We start from the raw sequence: 26123 nt of genomic DNA on the forward strand, positions 1-26123 counted from the left end.
TTAGTATTATAGTATTTATATAGTATAATATTTATATAGCAATTTTTTTTATCTTTTCATTTAGTATTATAGTATTTATATAGTAAAATATTTATATTTTTTAGTATAATAGTTTTTATATAGTATATTTCATTTTTTATTTAGCATTATAGTGTTTGAATAGGATATTCATATTTTTATTTTTTTATTTATTATCTCATCAATCACAAATGATCCAATCAGTAACTTTTATTCAGCATCAACACATCAATCCAGAGATTTTTTATTGTAAACACAAATCCTACTTGAGATTTGTTTTATTATGACATGAAAAAAACTGCAGTCTAGAAAACTACTGGTCAGATTTACATGACATTTTAAGTACATATTTAATGTTTCAAGAGGATGAGCCATTATCTTGATAACCCTTTGATATTCCCTCAAGCACACCAAACAAAAACGAAACACAACTCTAAGACAAAAAAATTAAAACAGATTTCAATTAAACTTCATCATCCCATTCCTGCTTTCCAGAGAATTAACCTTTTACATTTTAAGAAAAACTTAATAAAGACTTTAATCTGGAAAACTAGTTATTAAATTTATTTATTTATTTATCTGAAACAATTTGGGTCAGATTTTCATAAAATTACAAGGAACGCATTTATAGTCCCAAGAAGATGAACTTTACTTTTTTAACAGAAGAATAACATGTACTGAATAGCACTGTAACTGACATAAAGAATCAAATCTGGTTCATGAAAGCTTTTAACCCTTTATGGGGCACTCAATAAAATACTTTGAATTTGAAAATTCCAATCCTAAAGTGTTATATTTCAAGACTTTTACATTTGTGACTTTTTTTTTTGAGAATGTTTAATTTTTATGTTGCAAATTAGGGTCAATTGAGTTATTATTATTGTATTGTCATTATTATACCAATTGGTCAGATGCGATGGTACCACTATCTGTGACATAGCCTGATCTTGACTGATTAGCTGGAGAAATCCATGTGGTTCTATGACCTCACGGCGAGGCATGGGGACCCTATTTTGGATGTCCGCTGAAGTTACCAAATATCGGTCTTTGCCCAGTAAAGGGTTAAACTGTCTATGCTGGCTTGTTATTGGCTGTCTGCATGAGGGGCGGGGATTTTATGGTGCCCTCCACCCAGTCAACAAAGTTGGCCATGTTGGCGTACACCCCATAATACCCCGGGTGTGAACAGCCACGGCCCCAGCCAACCACACCCGTCAGGAAGTGGGTGGAGCCGTAGAGCGTGACCAGTGGACTCCCGTCGTCTCCACGACAACTCTCCTGGCGACCCTCCATGTATCCTGCACAAAGCATGTTGTTGGTGAGGTTGAACTGGGCTCTCTGGGAGCACTGGGAGTTCTCGAGGATGGGGACGGAGAGCTTGCGGAGGATGGGTGATATGGGGGTGATGGACAGGGTGCCGGTAGTGTCGGCGTTGCCCCCGGTGGTCCTCTTGCCCCAGCCGGACACAGTGTGGTAGCGAACCTGCAGGAGCTCCATCGCGGTGAAGTCTCTGGTCGGCAGGCAGACGGGGACGGCATGGCGGTTCAAGGTGACGGGACGACTCAGCTGCAGCAAGGCAATATCGCTGTCCCCTGTCGCTGGGACGTAGCCTTCGTGGGCGATCGCCATGGAAACGGGTATCTTCTGTTCTGTGCCTTCTTCCACATCCAAGTTGTGTTCCCCTGGTAACAATGAAAAAAATAAATTGTTACATGAGACATTAAAAAAAGTCTGAATTATAAAACAACTCCAACACAGATACAGGTACATCTAAAAAAAAAGAGAATAAAAAAATTAGAATATCGTGAAAAATTTCTATATTTTTTGTCAATTATTTCAGAAAGTGAAACTCTTATATTATATAGATTCATTACATATAGAGTGAAATATTTCAAGCCTGTATTTCTTGTAATTTTGATGATTCTGGCTTAGAGATAATAAAAAAACACAAAACTCAGTGTCTCATAAATTAGAATATTGCATAATATCAATTAAAAATCAAACTTTTTCATGATATTCTAATTTTTTGAGATGTATCTGTAAACTTTAAGGAAAAAAACTTTGCTAAATTCCTGTAACAACAACTTCTGTAAAATTTAGAAAACAACTTTAAGGAAAGACAAATTCTAAAAAACAATTTAGCTTATTTAAAAGTAAAGCTAAACTGAAAGCCTTCATTAGCTACCTGCCACCACGGTGAGGTTTTGGTCACTGTTGCCGTGGATACAGTGGGCAGCAGTGATGACCCAGTCTGGACGGATCAGAGCTCCTCCACAGTGACTCTTCCCATTTAACTGAACCAGAACCTGATTGACAATGAGTAAGATGAATTATTGACAGATTGAATACAGTTTTAGTTTCTGAGACTACAACCACTGTCAGATCACAACAGCTTTTAAAATGAGTAAATATTTCTGAATGACGGAGAATGAATCTTAATAGTTCCAAGAGGATAAATTATAACCATTTTGGTGACCCTCTAGCACCAATATCATCACAATTAAACCCAAGAAGTCAACATCTAGAATAGATATCCATGAAATTTAAGGTATTTGTTTTCGTAAGCCTTCAACCAGGTGGCAACCTCCAGGTCTGAGCAGGGAGGCAAACCAGGAAGTGCCTTAAGCTGCATTTTACCAAAAATTCCAGCAGGGGGCGCTAAGTTTGGCTGCAAAAACATTTCTGTCCATTCATTTCAATGCAAAATGATGAAACCTCTCACTTGATTTGTTACCTCAGAATTTTTTTAGGACAACACTATGGTCTCAATCACTAGTAAAAAATCTTCAAGACAATTTGATGTTAATAGTGTAAATAATGGCCGCATGTCAATAAAGTTATATATAAAGCTATATAGATATAAAAAAGAACGTTTACCGGTTTGGTTTCATAACTTTGACCCTTTCACACTGTATTTCACTTAATGACAGTTTATTTGAACGTTTTGTTCAGTAAAAATGTCTTGTTCAGCGTTTGGTTGGACTAACAGACACTCCAAGGAGTCGCTGTTCATTTTTCTGAGGTCAGTAAAGAACATTTTGTTTTGTTTTTTGCTAGCTAAAACTAACATCCCAGTTAATGCTAACATGAATTAGCAGCGACTTCTCTCAGTCAGGTTGAGGTGTAGAGAGGCTGTAGTCAGTGATCAGATCTCTCTCACTCCTCCACAGTCCAGATATGGTCTGCTCCCCGTATCAGAAACAAGATGGCGACGCAAGATGGCGATGAGTGTAACGCTGAACCCGATGCTTCCAACGGGCCACAAAACGAATAGGTGATGTCGCGGTGACTACGTCCATTAACAGTCTATGACTTTGACCTTCCCTCATGAACCCTGCAGCCTTTAGGGGGGCTGGCTGACTTTACCTGCCAGGGGCAGTCTCCTTTGGGACAGTGGTTCCCTCCCACCAGTCTGGTCTGACCAACCACACTCTGGTTCAGGCTTGTTTCCTGCGGAGGCAGCTGACCACACGGATACTCCACTGAAATACAGAAATAAAAGTTTAACCCTCTGAACCCCACCAACCCTTAACATTGTTAATTGTAGAAAGAAACTGTAAAAAAAAAATGGGTATTATCGTTGGAATTTGAACTTTCTGGTGGTTCTTGATAAGCTCATCGGTTATGAACGTTTCCGTTAGAAAATACTGTATCAACACAGTAAACTTTTATAATATCTGTATCACAAATATGCTTAGTATTAATCATCACTAATATACAAATTACATGATGATCAACTACAAAGAGTGTGTAATAGCATAAAAGACTGAAACCAGCCAAGTCCAGCAAGTCCAGCAGGAGCAGGAGGGTTGAGAGTCCCAGAATCAACAAAACTGATGTCGTACAGGTGGAGTTTAGCAGATTTAGACAGTATGACACCCTTGGAACAAGGGAGAAAGTAATAATTTTAGAAAATAAGGAGGAGTTTCACCTGATAGTAGGAGATTAGAGTTATGTAATTTGATATATCTATGGAGTCTTGGGCTATTTTGTCCTTTTTTGAATTCTTTTCATGTCTTTGTAAGTCATTTTGTGTCTTTTTTTTGTCATTTTGTGTCTTTTTTTAGTCATTTTGTCTTTTGGTGTCTTTTTTGTCATTTTGTGTCTTTTTTTAGTCCTTTACTCCAACATAAAATGTGATTTTGAATCTTTTTTTTTACTTTCAAAACACTATCATGCTGAATAAAGAATTTTAAATGTTGCAAATGTGCATTAATTTCAGAGTACACTGAGACATTAAACTGCATAATTTTCAATTAAATTCTGGAAAAGTTGGTGTGTTCTAAAACTTTTGACCAGTAGTCGGTATATATATATATATATATATATATATATATATATGAACACTTAAAATAAATTCGAAACAGGTTGGTTTTTTTCCGTTTTCCAATTTCTATTATAGAAAAAAACAAAAAAACGTAAAACTGGTAATTTTTGTGTTTTTGTTTACTTATTGTTAAATGGGCTTTGGTTACCTTACTTCAAAAAATCTGTTGGCCAATACGTATATGGACTCTTAAGTTAATGTGGTATGTACTGTACAGGCCTTTGCACGGCAGTTAAGCTCTGTGCCGCTGCTGACACAAAAGTAACCAAAAAGAACCTAAAATTTTAAATTCCTAACTAAACCAGTTAAAAACTAAATTCTGCGCTCCTCAGCGACAGAGAATCCATATCCTAATGCAGTGGTTTTCAAAGTGGGGGCCGCGGCCCCCTGGGGGGCCGCCAGGGGGCGCTAGGGGGGCCTCAGAAAATTGGAGGGAAGATGAGAAAAAAAATATATATATTTTTTATTTTTTTATTTTATTTTTTTAATAACCATTTGTCCTGAACCGTACAATACGTAAACTGCCGTAATCGTCGGATTCTCAAGTTCAGCTGCAAATTCGGCATGACGACGTCATAATCTGTGTAGACAGTTGTTATCGAATTATTGAATGGTAAATAAAAGTAAGAAAATACATTCTAAAAGTTGATGTTTATTTGGATATTTTGTAGCATTGTCGGTGGGTTTGGGGGTCCCCGGCCAGAAGCTAATGCTATTTGGGGGGCCTTGGCAAGGAAAAGTTTGGGAACCCCTGTCCTAATGGTCACAGGCTGAACTGCACAGGAAGGCTGAATACACACAGGTCGGTATAGTCGTCAGGTTATCACAGTAAATGCAAGTACATCTTTAAAAGAAGTAGTTGTCAGCTAGTATTTGTACCCTGAGCGACACACTCTCGTCCATCGTCTCCTAGTTTGTATCCGTCGGCACAGGAACATTTCCGTCTTTCTCCTGAACCATCACAGAAATGCTGACAGTGTCCATTCAGGAAAAGACACTTCAGTAAGTCACCCATCACTGCGGAAAGTAAAGGTGAAGACATTTAAAATGCATTTTTTTTTAAATAACATAATAATATAAAAGTAGCTAAACTGATCACACCATGAAACAGATAAAAATGGCTAACAACTGTTTTACATTTTAGTTTACAAAGATAATCCTTATGTGAATTAAATAATGTTAACATGGCTATTTCCTGTATTTTCTTACAGAAAAATGTAATAAAACGTCTTATTAGTGTTTATAAGATTACATATATTAAATAAATATTTTTAAGATAACTGACTATCGACTGTGAATTTTGGCAAAATTGTCATTTGAACAAAAAAAATTAAAACAACTTTTTCAACTTCAACTTTAAATCTCATCTTTGTGAGATTGATGGCTTCTCATAGGAGTTGTAGATGCTTAAAATAATATCCATAAATATAAACCAACACTTTACCTTATAGGTACATTCCCATACATTCTTATAGACTGTCTTCTGTCCGAAATATTTTGCAGAAAGGAAATTCATACAAATGTAATATGTTGCAGCTCTGGTTTTTATCATTCTTTACGCTCAGCGTAAATTGGTAGGAAAAACTTCCAGCTGCTAATTTGTAGTTTAAATTCCTGATTTTTAATGTATTTATTATCTTTTTTTTTTTTTTTTACCTGTCTGACAGTATCGTCCTTCAAATCCTTCAGGACAGTAACATTGGTAGGACGTCCCCTCGTAGACACATGTCCCATTGTTAAGACACGGGTTGCACAAGCACGGGTCACGACCTGCCAAAAAATATATGAGCACTTCAGAAACGTGAAAAGAAATATTTTTTTTCTTATGGCACCATGTGAAGCTGCAGAGGAAACTTTCAACTTTAAAACAACAAAATCCTTAGCTGACTGACTTGGTGTTTGTCCCAATAGAATGAGGATCAATAAGGTTTCATCACAGGAGGACTGATAAATCAATATACTTATCACAGGTAGAATGTGCTAACAAACAAACAAAGTAAAACAGTATTTTGACTCTTGTATCATCACATTCTTTTTAAATTGATTATTAACTATATTCCAGTCAAAAGAAGCTGTTTTAACTTTATTCTACTGAAGAAGCACAACTTTAAAGGTGTCACCTACGTTCATAGGTCAGCCAGAATTGCCTCTGCAAAGACAGAAATAAACATATAATTACATATACTTATTGTACATTTCTGTCCAGTTTATTTTTTAATAATAATCAGGTCAAAAGCAACAGCTTTCTCCTTTTGCCTTTTTACCCAAGACGTTGTATTTAGCAGTAGAAAATACAGAAAGTCTATACAGTTAAATAATGCATTATGGGGAGTACATTATTTATCATAACTGCACATGTTGGGAGTACATTATTTGTTACAACTGCATGTTTCGATAACTGTGCATGTTCGAGTGCAGTATTTTTCATAATTACGTGTTGGAATACATTATTTGCTACAACTGAATGTTTGGAATGCATTATTTGTCATAACTGCACATGTTCAAGTTCATTATTCATAACATTTGGACATTTGTTCGTGTGCATTACTTGTCATAACTCCATATGTTCGAGTGCATTGTTTTTAACCTCTGCTTTTTTTTAGGGTGAATTATTTGTAATAACTGGACATGTTCTAGTGCATTATTTGCCAAAATATTCCTAAAATACGAACGGGTGATAAGCTGAACAGAGAAAACGCGAAACCGTTTTTTTTAGGCAGCTCAAGACAAGATACAAACTCGTACTAACACGTATCTCATGCAAAACACTCACTGTCTTGTCGTCGTCTTCAAAAACTTCCCGCGCCTCCTCATAGTCACATATCTCCTCGATGCATTCCCTCTCAAGGTTTCCTTGTTTCAGCTCCTCCAGGAAGCCGCTATTCGCTCGCCGCCATCTCCGCAGCACTCGGCTGGCCTCCTGCTTCTCCACAAAAACTGAAACAAATTAGAGAATATGAAGATTTATTCAAGTTCCACACACAATTGCATTTATAGCAATATTTAATCACGATGTTAAAGGCTTCGAGAGTCTGAAAATGGTTTTGGTAGCTTGCAAGTGCTTCAGTTTTACTCTTAAACAGCTGTATGAACCCTCTATACTGTTTCTATATGTTAACCCTCTGGACCCCAATGACCCTTTGTTGGGTTTAAAATGTATGATTTATTAAAAAAAAATCACCCAAAATCCTCCGTTTATTGTAGAAAAATATTGTCATTATCATCAGTATTTAAACTTTTAACGATTCTTGAACAGATCATCAAAATCACTTTAACTATTCTTGAACAAATCATCAAAATCACTTTAACGATTCTTGAACAGATCATCAAAATCACTTTAACTATTCTTGAACAAATCATCAAAATCACTTTAACGATTCTTGAACAGATCATCAAAATCACTTCATTCTACATGTCTAATTTAAAACGTGTCCAAAAACTAAAACTTTTGCACTAACCAGATCCTGTTTAGAAACATTTAATTCTGAGCTCCTCAGCAACACTGTTATTCTGCTGAGATGGACACATGACAAATATGAATATCTGCTTTTTTCAAACAGTCATGACTCTTACGGGCACTTGGATTATATATAGTTTCTATTTTATTCCAATTTTTTTTAAAAAGTGTATACAATTGTACATGTAAAATGTATGAGAAATTTAACTTGCGTATTTTTATTTTTTATTCTGCATTAAAGACATTTTTGTGTTGTTCCCAAGTCTAGCCATGTTTGTGCTGATTCTAAAGAGCTGCAGGACTTCATTTTCTATATAATTTATATATTGCAGTGAAACACAAGGCCACAGCAAGTTAAATGTGGAAAAGAGAAGAAAAAACTATATTAAAGTAAAGCTGAAGATCATCTGTATAGAAGCTTATTCTCTTACTAACATGCTAAAATAATCTCTTGAGCAGAAAAAAACCGACCTGCAGCAGCAGCGAGGCCTGCCAGCAGAATCCACACAGTGCAGCAGCTCCTCAGCAACATGATGAGTTCAGAGTGTCTCAACAAAACCAGGACAAACGGGGTTTTTAGGCTGTTTTTTTTTTTTAGGCCATGCCCACCACACCTCTGACCCTCAAACCAGGTCAGTAAACACATCTCCTGTTGACTGATTAGCAGTAAAAGTACACAAGAACTATCAGCTTGTGTTTTATTCATGCAATCATAATAATATATACATGAAATTATTATAAAATTATTATACAAAGCCACATTCATTCTCCATTTTAATTCATAAAGTGTTTAAAGTATGCAAAGTTGTCTGGAAATCTTTCAAATCTGTAACTACTGGGCAACATGAACAACATACAAATACAATACCCTGAAGTAAAAGCATGCAGGACTTTTACTTGTAAAAAGTATTTTTACACTGCAGCATTACTACTTTTACCAAAGTACAAGATTGCAATACTTGTAAAAAGTACTTCTACGCTGTACTAAATTGAAAAAAAAAAATGCAGTACTTTTACTTTGAAAAAAGTTTTTTACTTGTTCTAAAGTACAGAAAGAAAACATGCATAACTTTTACTTGAAACTGAGTATTTTTACACTGTGGTAGTACTGTTTTTACTTCAGTTAAATATCTGAGTACTTCTTCTGCCTCCGTATAAAAGCTACAGATGAAACTCTCAGGTGGTCAGGTTGTGAATCGAAGCCTCGGTGATGTTCGCCGGCAGCTCCGGCGCCGACGTCCGGTTGTGGATCCACTGCAGGTAGTTGGACACTCGGGTGTAGATGCCGTAGTTGCCAGGTCGGGCGCAGCCTTTCCCCCAGCTGACGATCCCCAGCAGGAAAACCGTGTTCTTGTACTCCGTCACCAGAGGGCCGCCGCTGTCGCCTTTACACGAGTCCTGCCGACCCTCAATGTATCCGGCGCAGAACATGTTCTCAGTGAGCACCACGCCGCTGTCCTTCACGCATTGCTGTGTTCGGATCCGTGGGACTTTCAGTCGCCGCAGGGTGCACGATGTGGGCCCGTTCTCGCCCCTCCTCCCCCAGCCGCTAACTGTGTGCAGGCTGACGGCCCAGAGGTCGCGCTCGGCCAGCGGGCGCGTCGGCAGACACACCGGGACTGCGTACTGCGTGTAGATGACAGGCGACGCCAGGTGGAGGAGGGCGATGTCGTTGTCGGCGGTTTGCTTCACATAGTTCTCATGCATCAACATCTCAGAAACCTGGATGAGCTGCTCCGTCCCCTCGCTCACCTCCCTGTTGTGCTCGCCTGAAGTTAAAGTACACAAGTATTCTCAGCTTCATGAAGTAAAAGTACACACTTATACATATAAGCTTAATGGAGTAAAAGTACTCGGTGTACCTGCGATAACTTGCATGAACTGAACGTCCATGTCCTCCAGGCAGTGAGACGCTGTGAGGATCCACGTCGGTTTATAAATCACTCCTCCACAGAAACCTTTTCCTTTGTACACCAGCAGAACCTTCAGAACAACAACACGGAACCTTTTATTATATCATCAGCAGTGAAATATGTATCACATTCATCAGGATGGAGAAAAGACAAAGAACAGACATACAAAACACAGAGGCTAATCAATTAAATCATGTCCATGCTCACGTGGTAATTTAATATTATACGTTTTTTGAAATGTTTCTGTGGAATTGCTTGTTCTCTGAAGGAATACAGACCCGGTGTGATGAATGAAAAACCTTTACTACATGTAAGAGATGTCAGCGTACCTGCCAGGGGCATTCACCTTTGGGACACTCTGTCCCGCCGACAATCCGAATGCGAGGGTCAAGCTGCTCAGCTTTGGTTGCTCCCTGCAGGACGGGGACCATGCCGCACGCTATCGAATCTGAAACCACACAAAAACAAAAAAAAACCCATGCATGCTTTTAACGTTATATTTCTAATGAGCTGGCAGAATCTTTACTGTAAAACATAAAGTTGTGGTGATAGATATAGAACACTGCAAAGCCAATAATTTACACCGTACACAGCGCGCACGTTATCATACAGAGAATTCCACATTTTCCGAATTCCCTTACCACATTTTCAACTTTATGTCTATCTTTGATAAGACCGACAGCCTTGGCTCTAAGACTGCCTGGGTACAGCTTCAAACAATATATTCTGGAAGTGCCAATTGTTCAGCCAGTGAAATAATATTCAGAGGTCCACAGCTGAATGTGTAAAAACTAATTTAAACAGAATAGTTTTTACAATGTATGCGAGTGATGTTCTACCAAATGTCGGACTGATTTCTACTGTTATTTTGGACAAACTATACAAAGTTCATTAGTCGGGTCAGTATGACAGGAGTGTGGTTTATCTACTGTAAAAGAGGCCAACATGTTGATGTTGCAGTGAGTCTAAAGGTGAGTTTTTTGGGGGCCCAGTGGGAGGGAGTGAGTTTTCCTGCTCCTAATAATTCAGAGAGACTTAAAATCATGTTTCCATTGAAATTACCCCACATATGTTCAAATCTATGATATTTCAATACTTTTGAGTACCAGAAGAGTCCTCTTTCATGTCGACTGGCAAACAGGTTAACTATGTTGTCATATGCAATCTCATAACTATGGGTGGCTAATGGAAAAATGGATGGAAAATTCTCACTAATTTCACTCAGACTTGAGAAAATGTTGACTTTGAAAGTCAAATATATATATATATATATATTTTTTTTTATTTTTTTTATTTTTCTTAAATTTGTTTTGCAGTTACACCCTACCTCAGAAATGTTCAAATTAAAGGAACCTTTTTCAGTCATAATGTGTCTGCAAGCCATTCTGTTCAGAAACATTTTTTGTGAGAATATCGTTTCACTGAGTGTTAAATTTTAACCAATTATGTCAAAATGTTGAAAAATGTCAAAAACTTTCATAACATTACATATATTATTTTACTTATTTGTAACAGAACTGAGCCTTTAATGGAAACTGAGTGAGAGAATTTCTCTTAAGTGAAAAACGATAAATCACGTGAAAGCATCAAGTTGTCCTCCCACCTTTTGCTTTGCAGCTCCGCTCGTCAACATCCAGGAAATAACCATCTGCACATGAACAGTTCAGTTTATGTCCTCCCTCGCCTTCGTCGCAGAAATGGTCACAGCCTCCGTTCTCCAGCAGGCAGGTGTCTGGTACAGCCATGTGCTCTAAAAACAACATATTTAAAATAAATTTACCACAAAACAACACAAAAAGCATTTTTTTATTTTAAATTGTATTTAATATCCAAAACTACTAAATGCATCCGTAAAAGAGGAACTTTGTGTGAATAAAATACAGTCTAAAGTTTATCATTGCAGTCCTCAAAATACCATGGATTTACTTAAGTTTTGTCATCATTTGAATTGAGAGCATTTTGGGACTAACTTAAGATCAGTTAGCTGACATGTACAGCAGTGTGTCATCTGCATAAAAGTGAAAACATATATTTAAACAGTACAAAAAAGCAGCATTAGACAGAGAACAACATTTAAATTTGAGCCTTCTACTTGCATTTTTACATTGTAGTATTGCTGCTTTTTTTTGTGTATTTATTTTTATTGTTTTCATAACAGAAAAATATATACAAATTAGAGATAGTTGGTGGAGCTACACAGAACAATACGTTGGTTTTTTTTGACAGATTTTTTTACATGAGACAAACAAATCATAAATTATAAAACATAAATGGCACAGCAACAGAATAGCACTAATTTAGTTATTAGACATTAAATCAAGAAACGGTTGCCAGATTTTAAAAAAGATATCCTTTTTAGCAGATATGATGTACCTGATTTACTCCAAGTGTAATACATTTCACAGCTCTCTCAACCACATTTCAAATGTAGGAGCCCTTTCAGATTTCCAAGACTGTGTAGTATTGCTGCTTTTACTGCATTCTGTATTTTAGGAATGTATTTTGCTCACCAAGCTCACAGTTGAGTCCGCTGAACTGCGGCAGGCAGAAGCAGGAGTAAGATGAACCCTGGGCCGAGCAGCTACCTCCATTCAGACAGGGGTTCGACTTGCAGCTGTCTGGGACTACGGGACAAGAACTCAACAGATTAAACAATCCAGGTGTTTGTGATCTGACAGAGGCTCATGCTGCAGTACGAGAGCAACTAATCTGAGACAAACACGGGATGCGAGGCAAAATTTTGATCTACTTTCAAAGGAGCAGTATGTCGAATTCAGTGGCAACAAACTGAACACCTTCCCGCTTAACCCACCCCTTTCCAAGTATGTTGAGAACTATGATGGCCTTCAGGTAACGTAAAAAAGCAAGTGTTTGGATTCTCCATGTTGACCGTTGACCAACTGTATGATAGTACGGCACTCTGACACCTCGACCAAGGCCTAATGCCCGATCTTTAAAAGTGAAAATTTTAAAATAATTAGTGATAAAGGGCTCTTCCCTCGGCCCATGTTACTGTACACCCTCCCAACAAGTTTAATTAAAATTCTTTCTCAGTCAGGCTAATTCATGTTTTTTGTTTCTTTATCCGACTTGGTTCTGGAAGTACGATCCTGATTCAGGGTTACAACCATCATTAGTCTCCCTAGCATGGCCCTCGGTCAGATCGAAAGACTTTATACCAGTATGAGATTGATAAAATAAGGAGTGGCTGCTTACGGTTGTATGTTTTCCAGAATTCATCCTGAGGAAACAGAAAAGCCACAAATTGTATTAATCATTCTCAAATTAAAGGAGAAGTCTGGTTAAAAGTAAAATGACGAGTCTGACCGTAGCCTCCGTGTGTTCGAACACCTCCCGCGCCTCCTCATAGGAGCATTTCTCCTCCAGACACTCCCTCTTAAGATCTCCCATCTGCAGCTCCTCCAGCCAGCCCGAGTTATACCTCCGAGTCCGGATCAGGACGCCATGGGCTCGATCTGGATCCAGAAAGACTTCAAACAGAGAAAGGGAGAGATTAACAAAATGCTTTATTTGTTACAAACTAATGACATTCTGCTTCTGCTGTACTTTGTACTTTGTCCATGCTAATAGTAGCATGCAGAGCTTGGATTTTCATCCAAAAAATTTGCAAGGAAATTTATTAAAACATTTGTAAGCAGGAAAAAATATTAGACAAACTAGCTTTCAGCAGATTTCTATCTGCGGACATATATGTTTGATGGATTAAATTCTTTGTTCCAACTGATGTCACGCCTCCTTGATTGCTGTCAAAAGCACAGGAGTTTTGTCCCGTGGGGAGGTATTTAGATTGGAGCAGGACAAGTGTCTTGCCTGAACCGTTGCCGAGCCAGAGGGTGAGCGTTCAAGACCTCTACGGACATCAAGGTGGAGGAGAAGAGACAGAAGAGGATGTTAGCAGGACACCAGCATGAAAAATAGAGAGAGTGACCGAGCAAGAGGCCGCCAGACATTCCCGGATTGACTTTAAGTCCTTCTGGAGCGAAGTGTGTAGACAGACTTCCCGCTGTTGGAATCGTGTTATTGGCTTCAACATATAACGTCAGCATATCAGCTACATAAGCATTTTCATCATATCCAGCCGCTTCAGATTTTAGAACTGGTACTGCAGCTGCTCTTTCTGTTTTTTGTTGTTGTTTGGAGTGGATGCTACACGTCAGCGGGTATAATTTGCACTGAACCCGGTGTGCAGAGTTGTCATGCAAAAAGTTTGCATGTGGATTTTCCGTACAATCGTTCCACTTTCTTGCATCTTACTGGTGAGAAACGTCTTTTTGTCGAGTCCAACTCAAGACCAAGTCGAGAGCAATCTAGAGATTAAGTGTTAAGGATGGACAGATCCATTTTATATCAGTAATTTCATGTTGGCAGAATCAGCCAATCAGTCAACGTTCTGTACAAATAATCCCGATTTATAAAGAATTCAAAAACATGGCATTGATTCTGGACTTTAGTACTTCCGCCCTTCTTACATGCTAAACTTATTCACCTTTCAAGCAAAGAATGAAAAACTTGTACTGAAATACGTTTTGACTTCCTCACCTGACGCCAGCTGACAGCCAGAGAAGCTGAAGACGAAGGTGAAGAAGACACTCAGCCACATAGTTGGATTTCATCAAGTCTGGTGCTGTGCTGCTTTTTTGTGGACGCAAAGGTGCAAAGTCTGGTCCAACCCCCCCTCCACCTTCCACCACTGATCACATGTTCCCAATGGAAATACCCAGTCTGACTAGGTGTGACCCATACAAACTGCTGCTTTTAGCCTTCAACATGTCACTTTTGAATTATCCCAGATTAATCTGAAATCTGTCAAGACGTTTCCTCTTTAGGTCCAGTACAGATATACTATCAATGCATTTGCAGAGTGAAGCTACTAATTTCGACTAATTTCCCATTGGCCTAAAATCCCAAATTTCCCATTATCCAAATATAGAAAACCCATTCCTCAGAAAAATACACGCCCTCCCTCTAGTTATTCCTTCATTATGTGGATATTAACGATAGATATTACCCCAAAGCGTTATCCTACCCGAACCCTAACCACATGGTTTTTGCGCCAAACCATTTAACCACATCGTTGTCAGTATTAAGGCCACTAGTGTAGACCACTAGACTCCAATTACTGGGAGCAATAGGATGTCTCCAACATAGTCGTCACAGTAGCATCTGCTATTTATGTCAAGACAAAGTATTTTTAAACAGTTAAGATTTTTGCAGCTGAACAGGTTGTTGTAAGAATATTTAAAGAAAAATAACAAAGGTATTTGTTTGGTCAACATGAACATTTTTGAATAAAACAAACAGCACAGTATCAGAAAGTTTTAACTCATCTTTTTATTTGTTTTGTAGAATAGTAAAAGCATCCACGTCTCACTGATTAAAGATAACACTTTACATCTTGTTTGTTGAGCCAGACACGATTATAACTTGACAAAATAACAAAAAAGACAAAATCACCTGCATTTCTCATTGTATAAATTATAAACACTTAATTAATTCATTGTAGTTGAATATTATCTTTCACATTTCTGTTCACCGTGTCGGCTTTGAACATCTTCAGTGTCGACCTGAACCAGTTTCACATGGTGTACATGATATCTTGGATCCAGTCCAGGAACTGGCTGACTCTGGCGTAGACCCCGTACATGTTTTCATTGGCGCAGCCCTTTCCCCAGCTCACCACGCCTGTCAGGAACCAGGTTTTCTTGTAGCGCGTCACCAGAGGGCCACCACTGTCACCTTCACAAGCATCCTTCCCGCCGGCCCTCAGCCCAGCGCAGAGCATGTTCCTGGTGATGTTGAGCTTGGTGTGGAGGCGGCACTCCTGCAGAGGGACCCTCGGCAGCGACAGCCGCTGGAGGATTCCAGAGGCGGGGCCGAACCGCGACAGACGGCCCCAACCGGACACGGTGGAGTAGCGGACGTTCGCCAGTGTTCGAATGAAGGTGCTGTTCCGGGCAGGAAGGCAGATGGGAACCACGTAGAATCCCAGTTTGACCGGGCGATGAAGCTTCAACATGGCCAGGTCGCTGTCGGAGTTGGTCTTGTTGTAGCTGGGATGGATCAGCACTTTGACCACCCGCCGCTTCTGCTCAGTCCTGTCATCCAGGTCGAGGTCATGTTCACCTTTACAGGGACAACAGTAGCCCATCAGTAGTTGTTAATCACTTCTTCAAATTAGTTATATATTAATATTGTTTCCTCAGTTCAATTCCAATCTAAATTTAGTTTTTGGGACATCCAATTACACACAACTACAAAAATAGCAACTGCAATGTACAATTTAAACCAGCTTGGCTTGCTCACATGCTCAACCCAATCTCCAGAATAAAAAGTTGGCATTGTATGTTTCTGCATCTGGAAGTTTTTATGAACTTTTGCAAGACATTGTTACTGAGGCAGCTTTAAACTTAGGAGCCTTAGAAATGGATACGAACCCTGATATATGTTTAGATTGCTCCGCTCCCATCAATTTCCAACAACTAACCTCAATGATTTCTTCATCTAAACCGTCAACCTGTGTCCCAACAAGGCTGCTTAAAGAGGTTCTACCTTTAACTGGTACTTCTTTCTTAGATGCAATCAACCTGCCATTATTAACAGGCTGTGCCACAATCTTTTAAAGTAGCTGTAATTAAACTCTTCTTTAAAAGGTTAATCTAGATCCTGGCGTTTTAGCAAACTATAGACCAATATCTAACCTCCCCTTCCTCTCTAAGATCCTGGAGAAAGCAGTCGCAAGTCAGCTTTGTGATTTAGTTTATATGAGGACTTTCAGTCAGGATTTAGAACTCATCATAGAACAGAAACAACACTGGTAAAAATTATTAATGACCTTTTAATTTCTTCTGACAAAGGACTTGTCTCTGTAGTTGTCTTACTAGATCTGAGTGCTGCATTTGATACAATTGACCATTGTATCCTATTACAGATACCGGAACATGTAATTGGCATTAGAGGAACGGCACTGGGCTGGTTTAAATTGTACTTATTAGACCGTTCCCAGTTTGTTCATGTGAAAAATGAATCCTCCGTGCACACTGATGTTAACCACGGTGTTCCACAGGTTTCTGTGCTTGGACCAATTTTATTCACCCTTTATATGCTCCCTCTAGGTAATATCATTAGAAAACATTTGATTAACTTTCATTGTTATGCTGATGACACCCAGTTATTTATATTAATCAAGCCAGGTGAAATTGATAAGCTAGCCTTGATTGATTGAATCGAACTGATTGAATTTGACAGTTTAAGACGATGACAATGTTGAAAAGGCCAGAATTTCTGTACATTATGTAGAAGTCGAAAGTAAAGGAGGTGTAAGAGACCCACAAGACAAAAGACATACAAACCAAAAAGATTTAAGTTTTAGGGAGAAAAAGTCAAAGAAGCAGCAGCAGTCTTACCCACAGTGATGTTGAAGTCAGCGGCAGGTTTTCGCCAAACGCAGTGGGCTGCAGTTAAAACCCACCTTTCCGACAGCACGATTGCTCCACATATAAAAACATTACGTTCAGCGAGCATAGCCTGAGCAGACACAGTAAAAGATTAAGGCTGAAACCTAACTACTTTTAATAAAGACAAAATATAGCATTTAAAATGCATTCAGGGCCTTATGAACATAAGACCCTAGGAACATAGGACCTTAGAAACAGGACCCTGGGAACATGTGACCTTGAGAAATTAGGACCTTTGGAACATTGGATCTTTGAACATAAGACTCCTGGAACATAGGGCCTTAGGAACATAGGACCCTGGGACCACAGGACATTGGGGCATAGGACCTTGAGAGCATTAGGCCGTGGGAACATAGGAGTTTGAAAACATAGGACCATGCGAACACAGGACCTCAGGAACGTAGGACTGTTGGAACATAGGTATTTTGAACATGGGACTTTTGGAACATAGGACCTTTGGAACATAGGGCCTTAGGACGTTAGGAACATAGGACCCTGGGAATATAGGATCTCAAGAACAAAAGACTTCTGGAACATAGGACCTAGGGGGCATAAGAAGATGGGAACATCGGACTTTGGGAACATGCATAAGCTCCCTATTTTTAAATGTATAAAAAAGATAATTCCAAGAACTTACCTGCCAGGGGCAGTGTCCTTTGGGGCAGACCATCCCATTAATGACCCTGGGGGTAAAGTGTATCTGAGGTCTTCCACAGACCACAGCATCTGGAGCAGAGAGACAAGAGAGTCAAAATGTAGACAACCAGAAACTAGTGCATCACTTAAGAAATTTAAAGTAAGCGCAACACCGTCTAATCTCAATTGTTTTTTAAAATTTGAATTTGTACAGATTTACTGTCCTGTAAACTAACTCTGACCTTGGGGCAGGCAGCTGCTGCCATCTTGATGAAGGCGATATCCTGGAGCGCAGAAACAGACGTGTGAACGGTTCAGCAAATCTTTGCAGAAATGTTCACATCCTCCGTTTCTGAAGCGACAACCATTGGAGGTCAGGCGAGCTGCGTGGAGTCACAGATAGAACTTTGTTCAATGCGACTTCGTCAACACCATTCGTTTGTAGAAATGTTTTGACCTACCTTTGTCACAGTTGTGTCCATGGAAACCAGGCAGGCATTTGCAGGCATAAGTGTCTACATGACGAGTACAGGTGGCTCCGTTCTTACAAGGAGAGGAGAGGCAGTGGTCCACCGCTGCAAACAGTAAGTTGCAGAGACAACAATAATCTGTCACCATTCTTTGTGACGGAGATGGAGCTGATATCCAGGCAATAATTACAAGCTTAAATTAATGTAATAAGTTATCTTACGTACCTGTGTACAGCTTCCAGAATGTCTCCTGAGTAAAGAAAGACAACACAAATGAACGACCAGAACATAAACGATGATAAAGAACGTGAAGATGGTTGGTTCAACTGACCAGCTGCTGAGGCAGAGCGAAGATCTCCTTCGCCTCCTCGTAGGAGCATTTCTCCTCCATACACTCACGCTCCAGATCGCCTCGCCTCAGCTCCTCAAACAAGTAGTTTGCTCGACGAGTTCGGTGCAGGAAACCGCTGGCCTCTGGTTTGCTCACAGTCACGCCTTTTTTAAACAAATATAGAAGAAGTAAGGCATGAGATATGGTTGTGGTGCAAACTGTGTTACCTACTGTGGCCACTAGAGGGACTACAGGCTTAGAATCAATTTGAATCAATTTGTATAATCAATTTGAGTCATATTTACACCTCCAACTATTAGTCAATCCAAAGACAAATATTTTTAAATCATTGAATGGCTTTGATGTTCCCAGTTTGTTGAATACGATAATTTATTGCTATTATTGATTGTAATAAATGTAATATTTTGAGCTGTTGTTGGGCAAAACAAGACATTTAATTGTGGTACTTTGTGTGCTGGCATGTTTTGATGGTTACATTATATTTTCAGTTAGCTAGCTAGCTACCTTCTTCTAACAAGCCTCTGATTACAGATTAGTTAAGATAAGTTTAGGATTCGAACAACAATGACGGTTAATGACGAGGAGAATGTAACCATTTTTACTTTGGCTAACAAAGCTCTGTATCTACTACTTAACTTGAATTGGAAATGTGTGCAGCGATTCTGATCTAAAGTGTAGACTGTATTTAAAGCAAGAAAAGCGGCAGTTTTTGTACTGGCCAAAAGATGAAGACTTTGGCGTCCTTTGTTTGATGCCATGGAAACACTTGCATCAGGAAAGAGACATCTGTAAAACTGCAAATACAATTTTTTTTCATCACAACACCGACGAAAATCAGGTGACATCTGTACCGCGCTGCTCTGTGAGCCCCATTGTGCTGAAGTTTCGAGTAAATTAAAGCATGAAAGTCAAACTTTTTGGGCTTCATTCGCCACTGAGCAACTTTCATAGGAATGAACTAGATCCCGCCTCGTGGGGCCAAAAAATCTCCGGCCCCCTCCATGTTAGTGGATGCAAAGTTGAGGTCACATAAATGTTTTCAAAAGATTTCTCTCATTTTAGGTGTTCGTTTTTCTGATCAGTTTGGTTTCAATTAGTTGTTTTTTTCTATAAAACATGGCTGTGATGTCATGATTGACGGCTGTATTCGACTCCTGATTGGTCGGGCGGGTGTTTGGGCGGGAACTTGAAACCACAGCTCCACCAGCATGGTTTGTGTCTTTAATGTATGATGACTTAATTAAATAAAATTCAAACCAGTAAATGATGATTTTTATATGTTCGGTAAGAAATGTTAACATTAACAACAGCAGAGTTCTATACTTTAATTTATGGATCATGTTTAAATGTGCAGAAACACTTGAAGCAAAGTTTAAAAAGTTACAAATATTTTATATATTTTTCAAAGAATATACCTCATTATTTATGAGAGCTAACGTCACTTTAGCATGCTAACACAGCAGGTGGACTGACTGCTCAGAGATCCTCCCAGGAGAGAAGTTAACCACTGTGGGTCTGATCTTTCAAGATGGATGAAAACTGAAGAATAAGGAGGAAGAAGAAGAAGAAGAAAGAGAAGACTGACCTCCAGGAAGCCCAGTGCATGCTGGGATAAAAGCGATGAGGAGTCGTATGAAGAAGAGTCGCTTCGTTTCTCTGCTGACGGCCGCCATGTTTGTTCTGAACTGATCAAAGGTCAGAAAAATAGACAAACACCCTCTCTGTCCCACATGTACTCACTTTAACTCACATATGCAGTACAAATACTGCATAGGCTCACTGCAGTACTGCTTGTTTACTTTATTTCTCAATCACATATTTGTTTTTGTCTCTGGTTTAAGGTGGATAAAGAGGATCTCTGATACTTCTGTACTCCAGAGACAAGATCCAGAGCTTGTTTTTCAACACGTCATGTGCTTTTGTAAAAGTGGAAATACTTAAAATTGTGAGCAAAGACTGTCCTGTTGTTGAAGACATTAAGTTTATTTTAACACAGACAATAAAATAAAGTTTGATCCCAACAAATAAAACAGAGACATTGAAACAGTTCAGATTCACAAATTTTATTTATTTGTTCATTTAAGGTCTGATGGAGTGTCATTGAAGTTATTATGTTGAAAATAAGAAAACAGAAGAAGTATAAATAGCGTGGATCAGTTAAAAAAACAAAAACAAAAGTAATGTTATTTTACATTTTAATTCCAAACAAACAACAAACTTTATTGAAGAGAAGAAAAAAATAAATGTATCATCAAATAAGACGATAAATTAAGGGAAGTGGAATGAAAAGATTTTGTAAACAGGAAGACAAAATTTGGTAACGCTTTATATTAAGGTCCTTGTAATAACCATTAATTAACAAGTAATAAGGCCCTTGTAAGTCCTTACAAGATGCTTATTAACATTATTGTATGTTTATAAGCTTATAGTGTTAATATTATAAAGTATAAAGTGTTAAGCTTATAAAGTGTTAATAATGCCATTACAAACACCCATGACCCACCCATTATGTCTTTGCCATGCCTTTAATAATCTTATTTTGTTTGGTTATTGATATTAAAATATACTTTATTGCTCATCTATTATAAGTTAACTATAAGTTAACTACGCTTTTTGCAACTACCGGATCTAAAGCGAGAACAATGCCTTATTACTTGTTAATTAATGGTTATTAAGGACCTTATTATAAAGAGTTACCCAAAATTGTGTTGTTTATTTTAAATTTTTGGTAGTTTCCCTCTCGTACTGCATCGCCATAAGGATGTCTGGGATAAACTCCTGAGCATCTCTCAGCTTGTCCTTCCACTCCTGCGGGATGACAGCTCCTCTGTAGGACCCCCCGGCCCCCAGCAGGGCCCCTAGCGCCGCCCCGCGGTTACAGTTCTCACCTGGAACACAACAGCACAACACAAAATGTCCTTACATTAGCAAAATGTCCCCAATTTACCAAGATGTCCTCTTTCTACCAAAAAGTCCTCACTTTACCAAATCGTCCACTCGCTCTAGAAAAGCATCTGTACGAACCTCCACAGTTGGTGTTGGCCAGGATTCCTCCTGCAGGGTCGTCATGGAACTCATGAGCCAGATAAAACATGCTGGACAAAGCTCCTGTTGGTTCAAACACAGGGCGGAGTTTTAATGATCTAGTTTAATGATCTCTGTCTGTAATGATCCTGATCTGCAGATGTCTGAACCTTTAGTGTAGCAGGCCAGACCCAGGTAGTTCACCGCGCTCTGATGGACCTTCAGCCGCTCCAACGAGGACGCCGGAAACCTGAAACAAAAAGTTAAGGTTGTTTCCAACAGTGTTCAATCATCATTTTGTCCTCATATTTTAAAATGATGTGAATTCTCTTGTCAGACTCGTCCTGAGAACATAAAGTTAATTGTCATTGAGTCGGACCTGGCGGCCTTGCGGCTGTAGCTCTGGCAGGTGTCCCAGGCGTCCTTGTTATAGCTATTTTTTGTTAGTTTTTTCCAAGCATTCTGTATATCTCCTCTAAATGTCCCTTTTTATTTTATTTATTTATTTAGTATTATTATTATTTGTTTGGTTTTATGTGTATGTATATGTATGTATGTATATATGTATATTTTTATTTTTCGTTTTTTATTATTGTTTATTTGGCTACTGTTCACCCCTCCTGTTTTTCTTTGAGGGGGAGAGAGTTGTATTTTCTCATTATCATTACTATCTATTGTTTTTTGCTTATTTTATGTGAATGTAACTCTCTGGTTCGGGGGGCGGGGGGTTGTTCTAAAAGGGGGAAAAATGGGTGAATTGTACCTTTTCTGATTGAATATGTATTATGTCTTGACAACCCAATAAAGATATATATGAAGAAAAAAAAAAGTTAATTGTCATGATAGTCGGACCTGGCGGCCTTGCGGCTGTAGCTCTGGCAGGTGTCCCAGGCGTCCAGCCTCCTCAGAGCGTGCTCAGCCTGCTGCCGGACGCTGGCTCCGCCCAGCACGGCGTGCAGCGCCCGGCCGTAGATTGACACATACTCAGGCACCTTCGGGTGGGGGTGGGTGAGCTGGACGAACTCTACTGCTGCTGAGACCTGAAGACGGACGAGGTCAAAGGTCACTCAGGTGTATTCAACCATTTGTCACACGTTAAATGTGTCTTCTATTACTACCACCCACTGCTTGATCCTCATTGGCTGGAGCGGACAGCAGGATGAAGGGAAGGATCATGGGAAGGCACCCGATGGCGTCCAGCTGGCTGTCGGGCAGCTTGGAGCTCAACATGCGCCTCGAGCGCTTTTCTGCAAATGAAAGAACCTGAAAAACAAAAGAACAGAGCTTCTACACTGAACTCTGTGAGGAAAACTGTAGATTTACCAAAGACATTTCACAGCACACTGCGTTAGGTTTACCTGACAGGGAGAGGTCGGTCTGCCGTCCTGCCAGCTGGAGAAGAATGATCGGTGAAAGGACTCAGCATAGGTGTCACGGTGCGAGCCGGGCGTGGTCATGAAGCTGACATAGTCTGACAAAACGGCGGCTCGGGCATCCGGCTCAGAGACGTCCCTGAACTGTCCGGTAACGAGAGAGCGAGCAGCTCGCAGAGAGCAGACCACGTTCAGGGTGTTGTCCCCGGCCTCAAGACCTGTTTAACCAAACAGCCTTAGATTACAAAACATCCTTAACCAAAATGTTTTCACCTCACTGCAAATTATGTTTCTTACCAAGAAAAAAAAAATTGATCTAGGAGTGTTGGATAATTTATCTTGTTTTAAGAGTTAATGTCTTATTATAAGCGTTCAACATGCTTATTTCTAGATTTAATAATCTTAATTTAAGAAATCTTGTCAAGTGAAATTATCTGTCCATGCAGCAAGTTAATTTCCCTCAGATTTAGTGTTTTTATCTTGTTTTTAGACAGCCCTTTTTGCAGTGCACTTTATCAAACCATTCTCACTTTAACAAAATGTGCTCACGTTCTGAAAATGTTTTCACTTTACTAAAACATCCTCACTTTACTATTAAAACCCTATTTATTCTCCTTGGCGTTCAGTCCCCACTAGGGAAGAATCCTTGGCTTTTTTACTTTTTTATTTTCTTTTTTAAGTCAAACTCTTTTTTTAGATTGAGTTTTAATTACTATTTTATTGTTTTTAGTATTTTGTTGTTTTCATTGTTTTTTGTGTATGATTTTTATTGTATTTTAACAACTGTACAGCACTTTGGTCAACTGAGGTTGTTTTTAAATGTGCTTTAGAAATAAACTTTGACTTGACTACTAAAAAGTTTTAACTTTACCGAAAAGTCCCACTTTGACAAACATTTTCACTTTACCAAAATAACCCCACTATACAAAACTCAGATAGTACTTAGTATCAGGCAGTACTCAGCAGTACCTTGGTGGTAGTGGACGGAGCCTTTGGAGGACTTCCACAGGTCCAGTTTGTCGTGGAGGATCACGTTACCAACCACGTCGTGTCGCTTGGTGCCTGACGACCAGGCGGTCCGACCACTACCAGCTGCAACACACAACCAGTCATCATTCACTGTTTAACACAAACAACAGGGTCAACTTCCAGAACTTTCCAGAATATCCAGGACGTACTAGTGTTGGAGAGGCTGAGGATGCTGGACGGGTGTCTGTCTCTGGGTGAGTTGAGGCTCGATATCCAGCCTCCGAAATCCCTTCTGATGTCGTCGATGTTGTAGTACCAGTGAACCGGCATGGACATGGAGTCAGCCGCACACATCGCCCACAATGCCTCGCTCACTGCTCGCCGCACCTGAGTCATCTCGCCTGAGGAGCACGGTTCGGACTCTGAGCTCTTCAATAAGCTTCAATTTAGTTCAGATGTCTATTGAAACGAAACACAAATGTACAATTTAAATATATATGTCTCTCTTGGTAAGGTAATGTCAAAAGGAAAAAAGAGTAAATTTATATAGCTATATATATGACTAGAGTATAATACTATAATATATACTATATGATATAATACAAGAGTTAGCAAGAGAGATTTTTTAAAATCTAAGTGAAAAATTAAAAAAATAATTTAAAACAAAATAAAACAAACAATTGCAGTATAAAACAGCTAGAATAAAAGAGGATAAATGGTAAAAACGTAAGAATTAAATAATGGAGATAGCAAGAGTGATAAAGTGAAAACTAATGAATAGAAATAAGAAAAAAATACAGAAAATAAGTAAAAGTAAAGGATGAAATAATTACACAGAACTATATATAAAAATGTATATTGTATTACAGGGGCACAGATGGGAATTTTGAACTGAGGGGGACGAAGCAAATGTCAGCAAATGATTTCAACTCAATGAGTTAAATAAAAATGTGGGGGAAATGGTTAAAAAATAACAACTATCAAAAGACACGGCTATAAAAATCAAAGTAAAAAAAGACAGAAAAAATACAAAGGAAAAATAAATTATAATAGTAAGTACACATAATTATATATAAAAATGTAGAGCATATTATACACTTCAATATATCGTCACCCTGTTAAAATAATCGCCTAAATCATTTTTTCAAGTTTTGCAGGAAACACAAAAAATTTCACTCAAAAAGGATGTAACAAAGGATGGCTATTGGCATAGTAATAACACTGTGTGTAAATTATGTAACTTAAGAGAAATAAATGACTTAGGCAAATTTTAGAACATACCTTTGTGACTTAATCAAGATATGGTAACACTTTATTTTGAAGGTGTCTACATAAGAGTAACACAAGCCTGTCAGAAACATGCATGACAAGTATCATGAGCATTAATGTTACTTCAACGTGTCATTAATGTTCATGACACATCCCATGTCATGTTTATGACACGCTCATGTCACTCTTATGTAGACACCTTAAAAATAAAGTGTTACCATATCTTGCTTAAGTCACAAAGGCATGTTCAAAAAAATTCACATTTTATTTTATATAAAAGTCACATTTTATTTTGACTCAGGCATAACAAAAACAAACAAACAATTTTGACAAAAAATGACATAGGCGATTATTTTAAAAGTGTGACGATATGGACTGTTGTCTTTAAATCAAAAAACAACTTTGAAGGTATCAGAGGAGCCAACAGTGTTTATACACTGTTTTAAAAGTTTTTATTTCCTCGAGAAATAAAGGATACATTAAATGAAATACACACATGTATTTACCTATTTCTGCTATAATGTGTATATTTTAGATAGTATAAGTCTGAAGTCTCCTCACCTGTGCAGCGACTCTCTGCTTATCGTGAATTCGAGTTTTAAACTTGCATAACTTCATTATTACACCGTTACAAAACTACACAGGAAGTGGCTAACATTGTTAGTCTTACATACACAACCAGCACAACCTGAGCGCTCGGTATAACCGGTTATAGTATGGAAGTATTTAATGCTATGTCTCCGGAAACATTTAGCAACAGATAAAGTCATTATTTGTGAATTAAGTCGTTACAAAAGCACGCTATGAATTGTATTTGGCTTTGTACGGTAGCCGATGTAG

At 38.7% G+C, this 26123-nt stretch overlaps 4 protein-coding genes across 4 annotated transcripts; all 4 read right to left on the bottom strand.

Moving 5' to 3' along the window:
• Positions 1-213: 213 nt before the first annotated feature.
• Positions 214-8568, bottom strand: f7i (coagulation factor VIIi). Its single transcript, XM_059327743.1, has 8 exons — positions 8274-8568; positions 7119-7282; positions 6470-6494; positions 6002-6115; positions 5225-5362; positions 3385-3500; positions 2204-2324; positions 214-1700 (listed from the first exon to the last, which is right to left on the bottom strand). The coding sequence occupies exons 1-8, from the start codon at positions 8566-8568 to the stop codon at positions 1090-1092; spliced, it is 1584 nt and encodes a 527-aa protein (XP_059183726.1). The 3' UTR covers positions 214-1089.
• Positions 8569-8976: 408 nt separating this feature from the next.
• Positions 8977-14387, bottom strand: LOC131962721 (coagulation factor VII-like). The gene is made up of 8 exons (XM_059327747.1): positions 14276-14387; positions 13043-13206; positions 12932-12956; positions 12226-12339; positions 11319-11465; positions 10045-10163; positions 9665-9785; positions 8977-9571 (listed from the first exon to the last, which is right to left on the bottom strand). The coding sequence occupies exons 1-8, from the start codon at positions 14334-14336 to the stop codon at positions 8979-8981; spliced, it is 1344 nt and encodes a 447-aa protein (XP_059183730.1). The 5' UTR covers positions 14337-14387; the 3' UTR covers positions 8977-8978.
• Positions 14388-15047: 660 nt separating this feature from the next.
• On the bottom strand, positions 15048-20382 carry f7l (coagulation factor VII, like). Its single transcript, XM_059327982.1, has 8 exons — positions 20234-20382; positions 18628-18791; positions 18522-18546; positions 18288-18401; positions 18069-18209; positions 17828-17916; positions 17140-17260; positions 15048-15859 (listed from the first exon to the last, which is right to left on the bottom strand). The coding sequence occupies exons 1-8, from the start codon at positions 20319-20321 to the stop codon at positions 15312-15314; spliced, it is 1290 nt and encodes a 429-aa protein (XP_059183965.1). The 5' UTR covers positions 20322-20382; the 3' UTR covers positions 15048-15311.
• A 313-nt stretch (positions 20383-20695) lies between these two features.
• On the bottom strand, positions 20696-26087 carry LOC131962621 (uncharacterized). Its single transcript, XM_059327568.1, has 9 exons — positions 25845-26087; positions 24224-24473; positions 24015-24137; positions 23031-23263; positions 22798-22935; positions 22525-22712; positions 21843-21922; positions 21673-21756; positions 20696-21536 (listed from the first exon to the last, which is right to left on the bottom strand). The coding sequence occupies exons 2-9, from the start codon at positions 24408-24410 to the stop codon at positions 21361-21363; spliced, it is 1209 nt and encodes a 402-aa protein (XP_059183551.1). The 5' UTR covers positions 24411-24473; positions 25845-26087; the 3' UTR covers positions 20696-21360.
• Positions 26088-26123: the final 36 nt, after the last annotated feature.

The sequence above is a fragment of the Centropristis striata genome, chromosome 24 (genome assembly GCF_030273125.1).
Source record: "Centropristis striata isolate RG_2023a ecotype Rhode Island chromosome 24, C.striata_1.0, whole genome shotgun sequence".
Taxonomy (NCBI): domain Eukaryota; kingdom Metazoa; phylum Chordata; class Actinopteri; order Perciformes; family Serranidae; genus Centropristis; species Centropristis striata.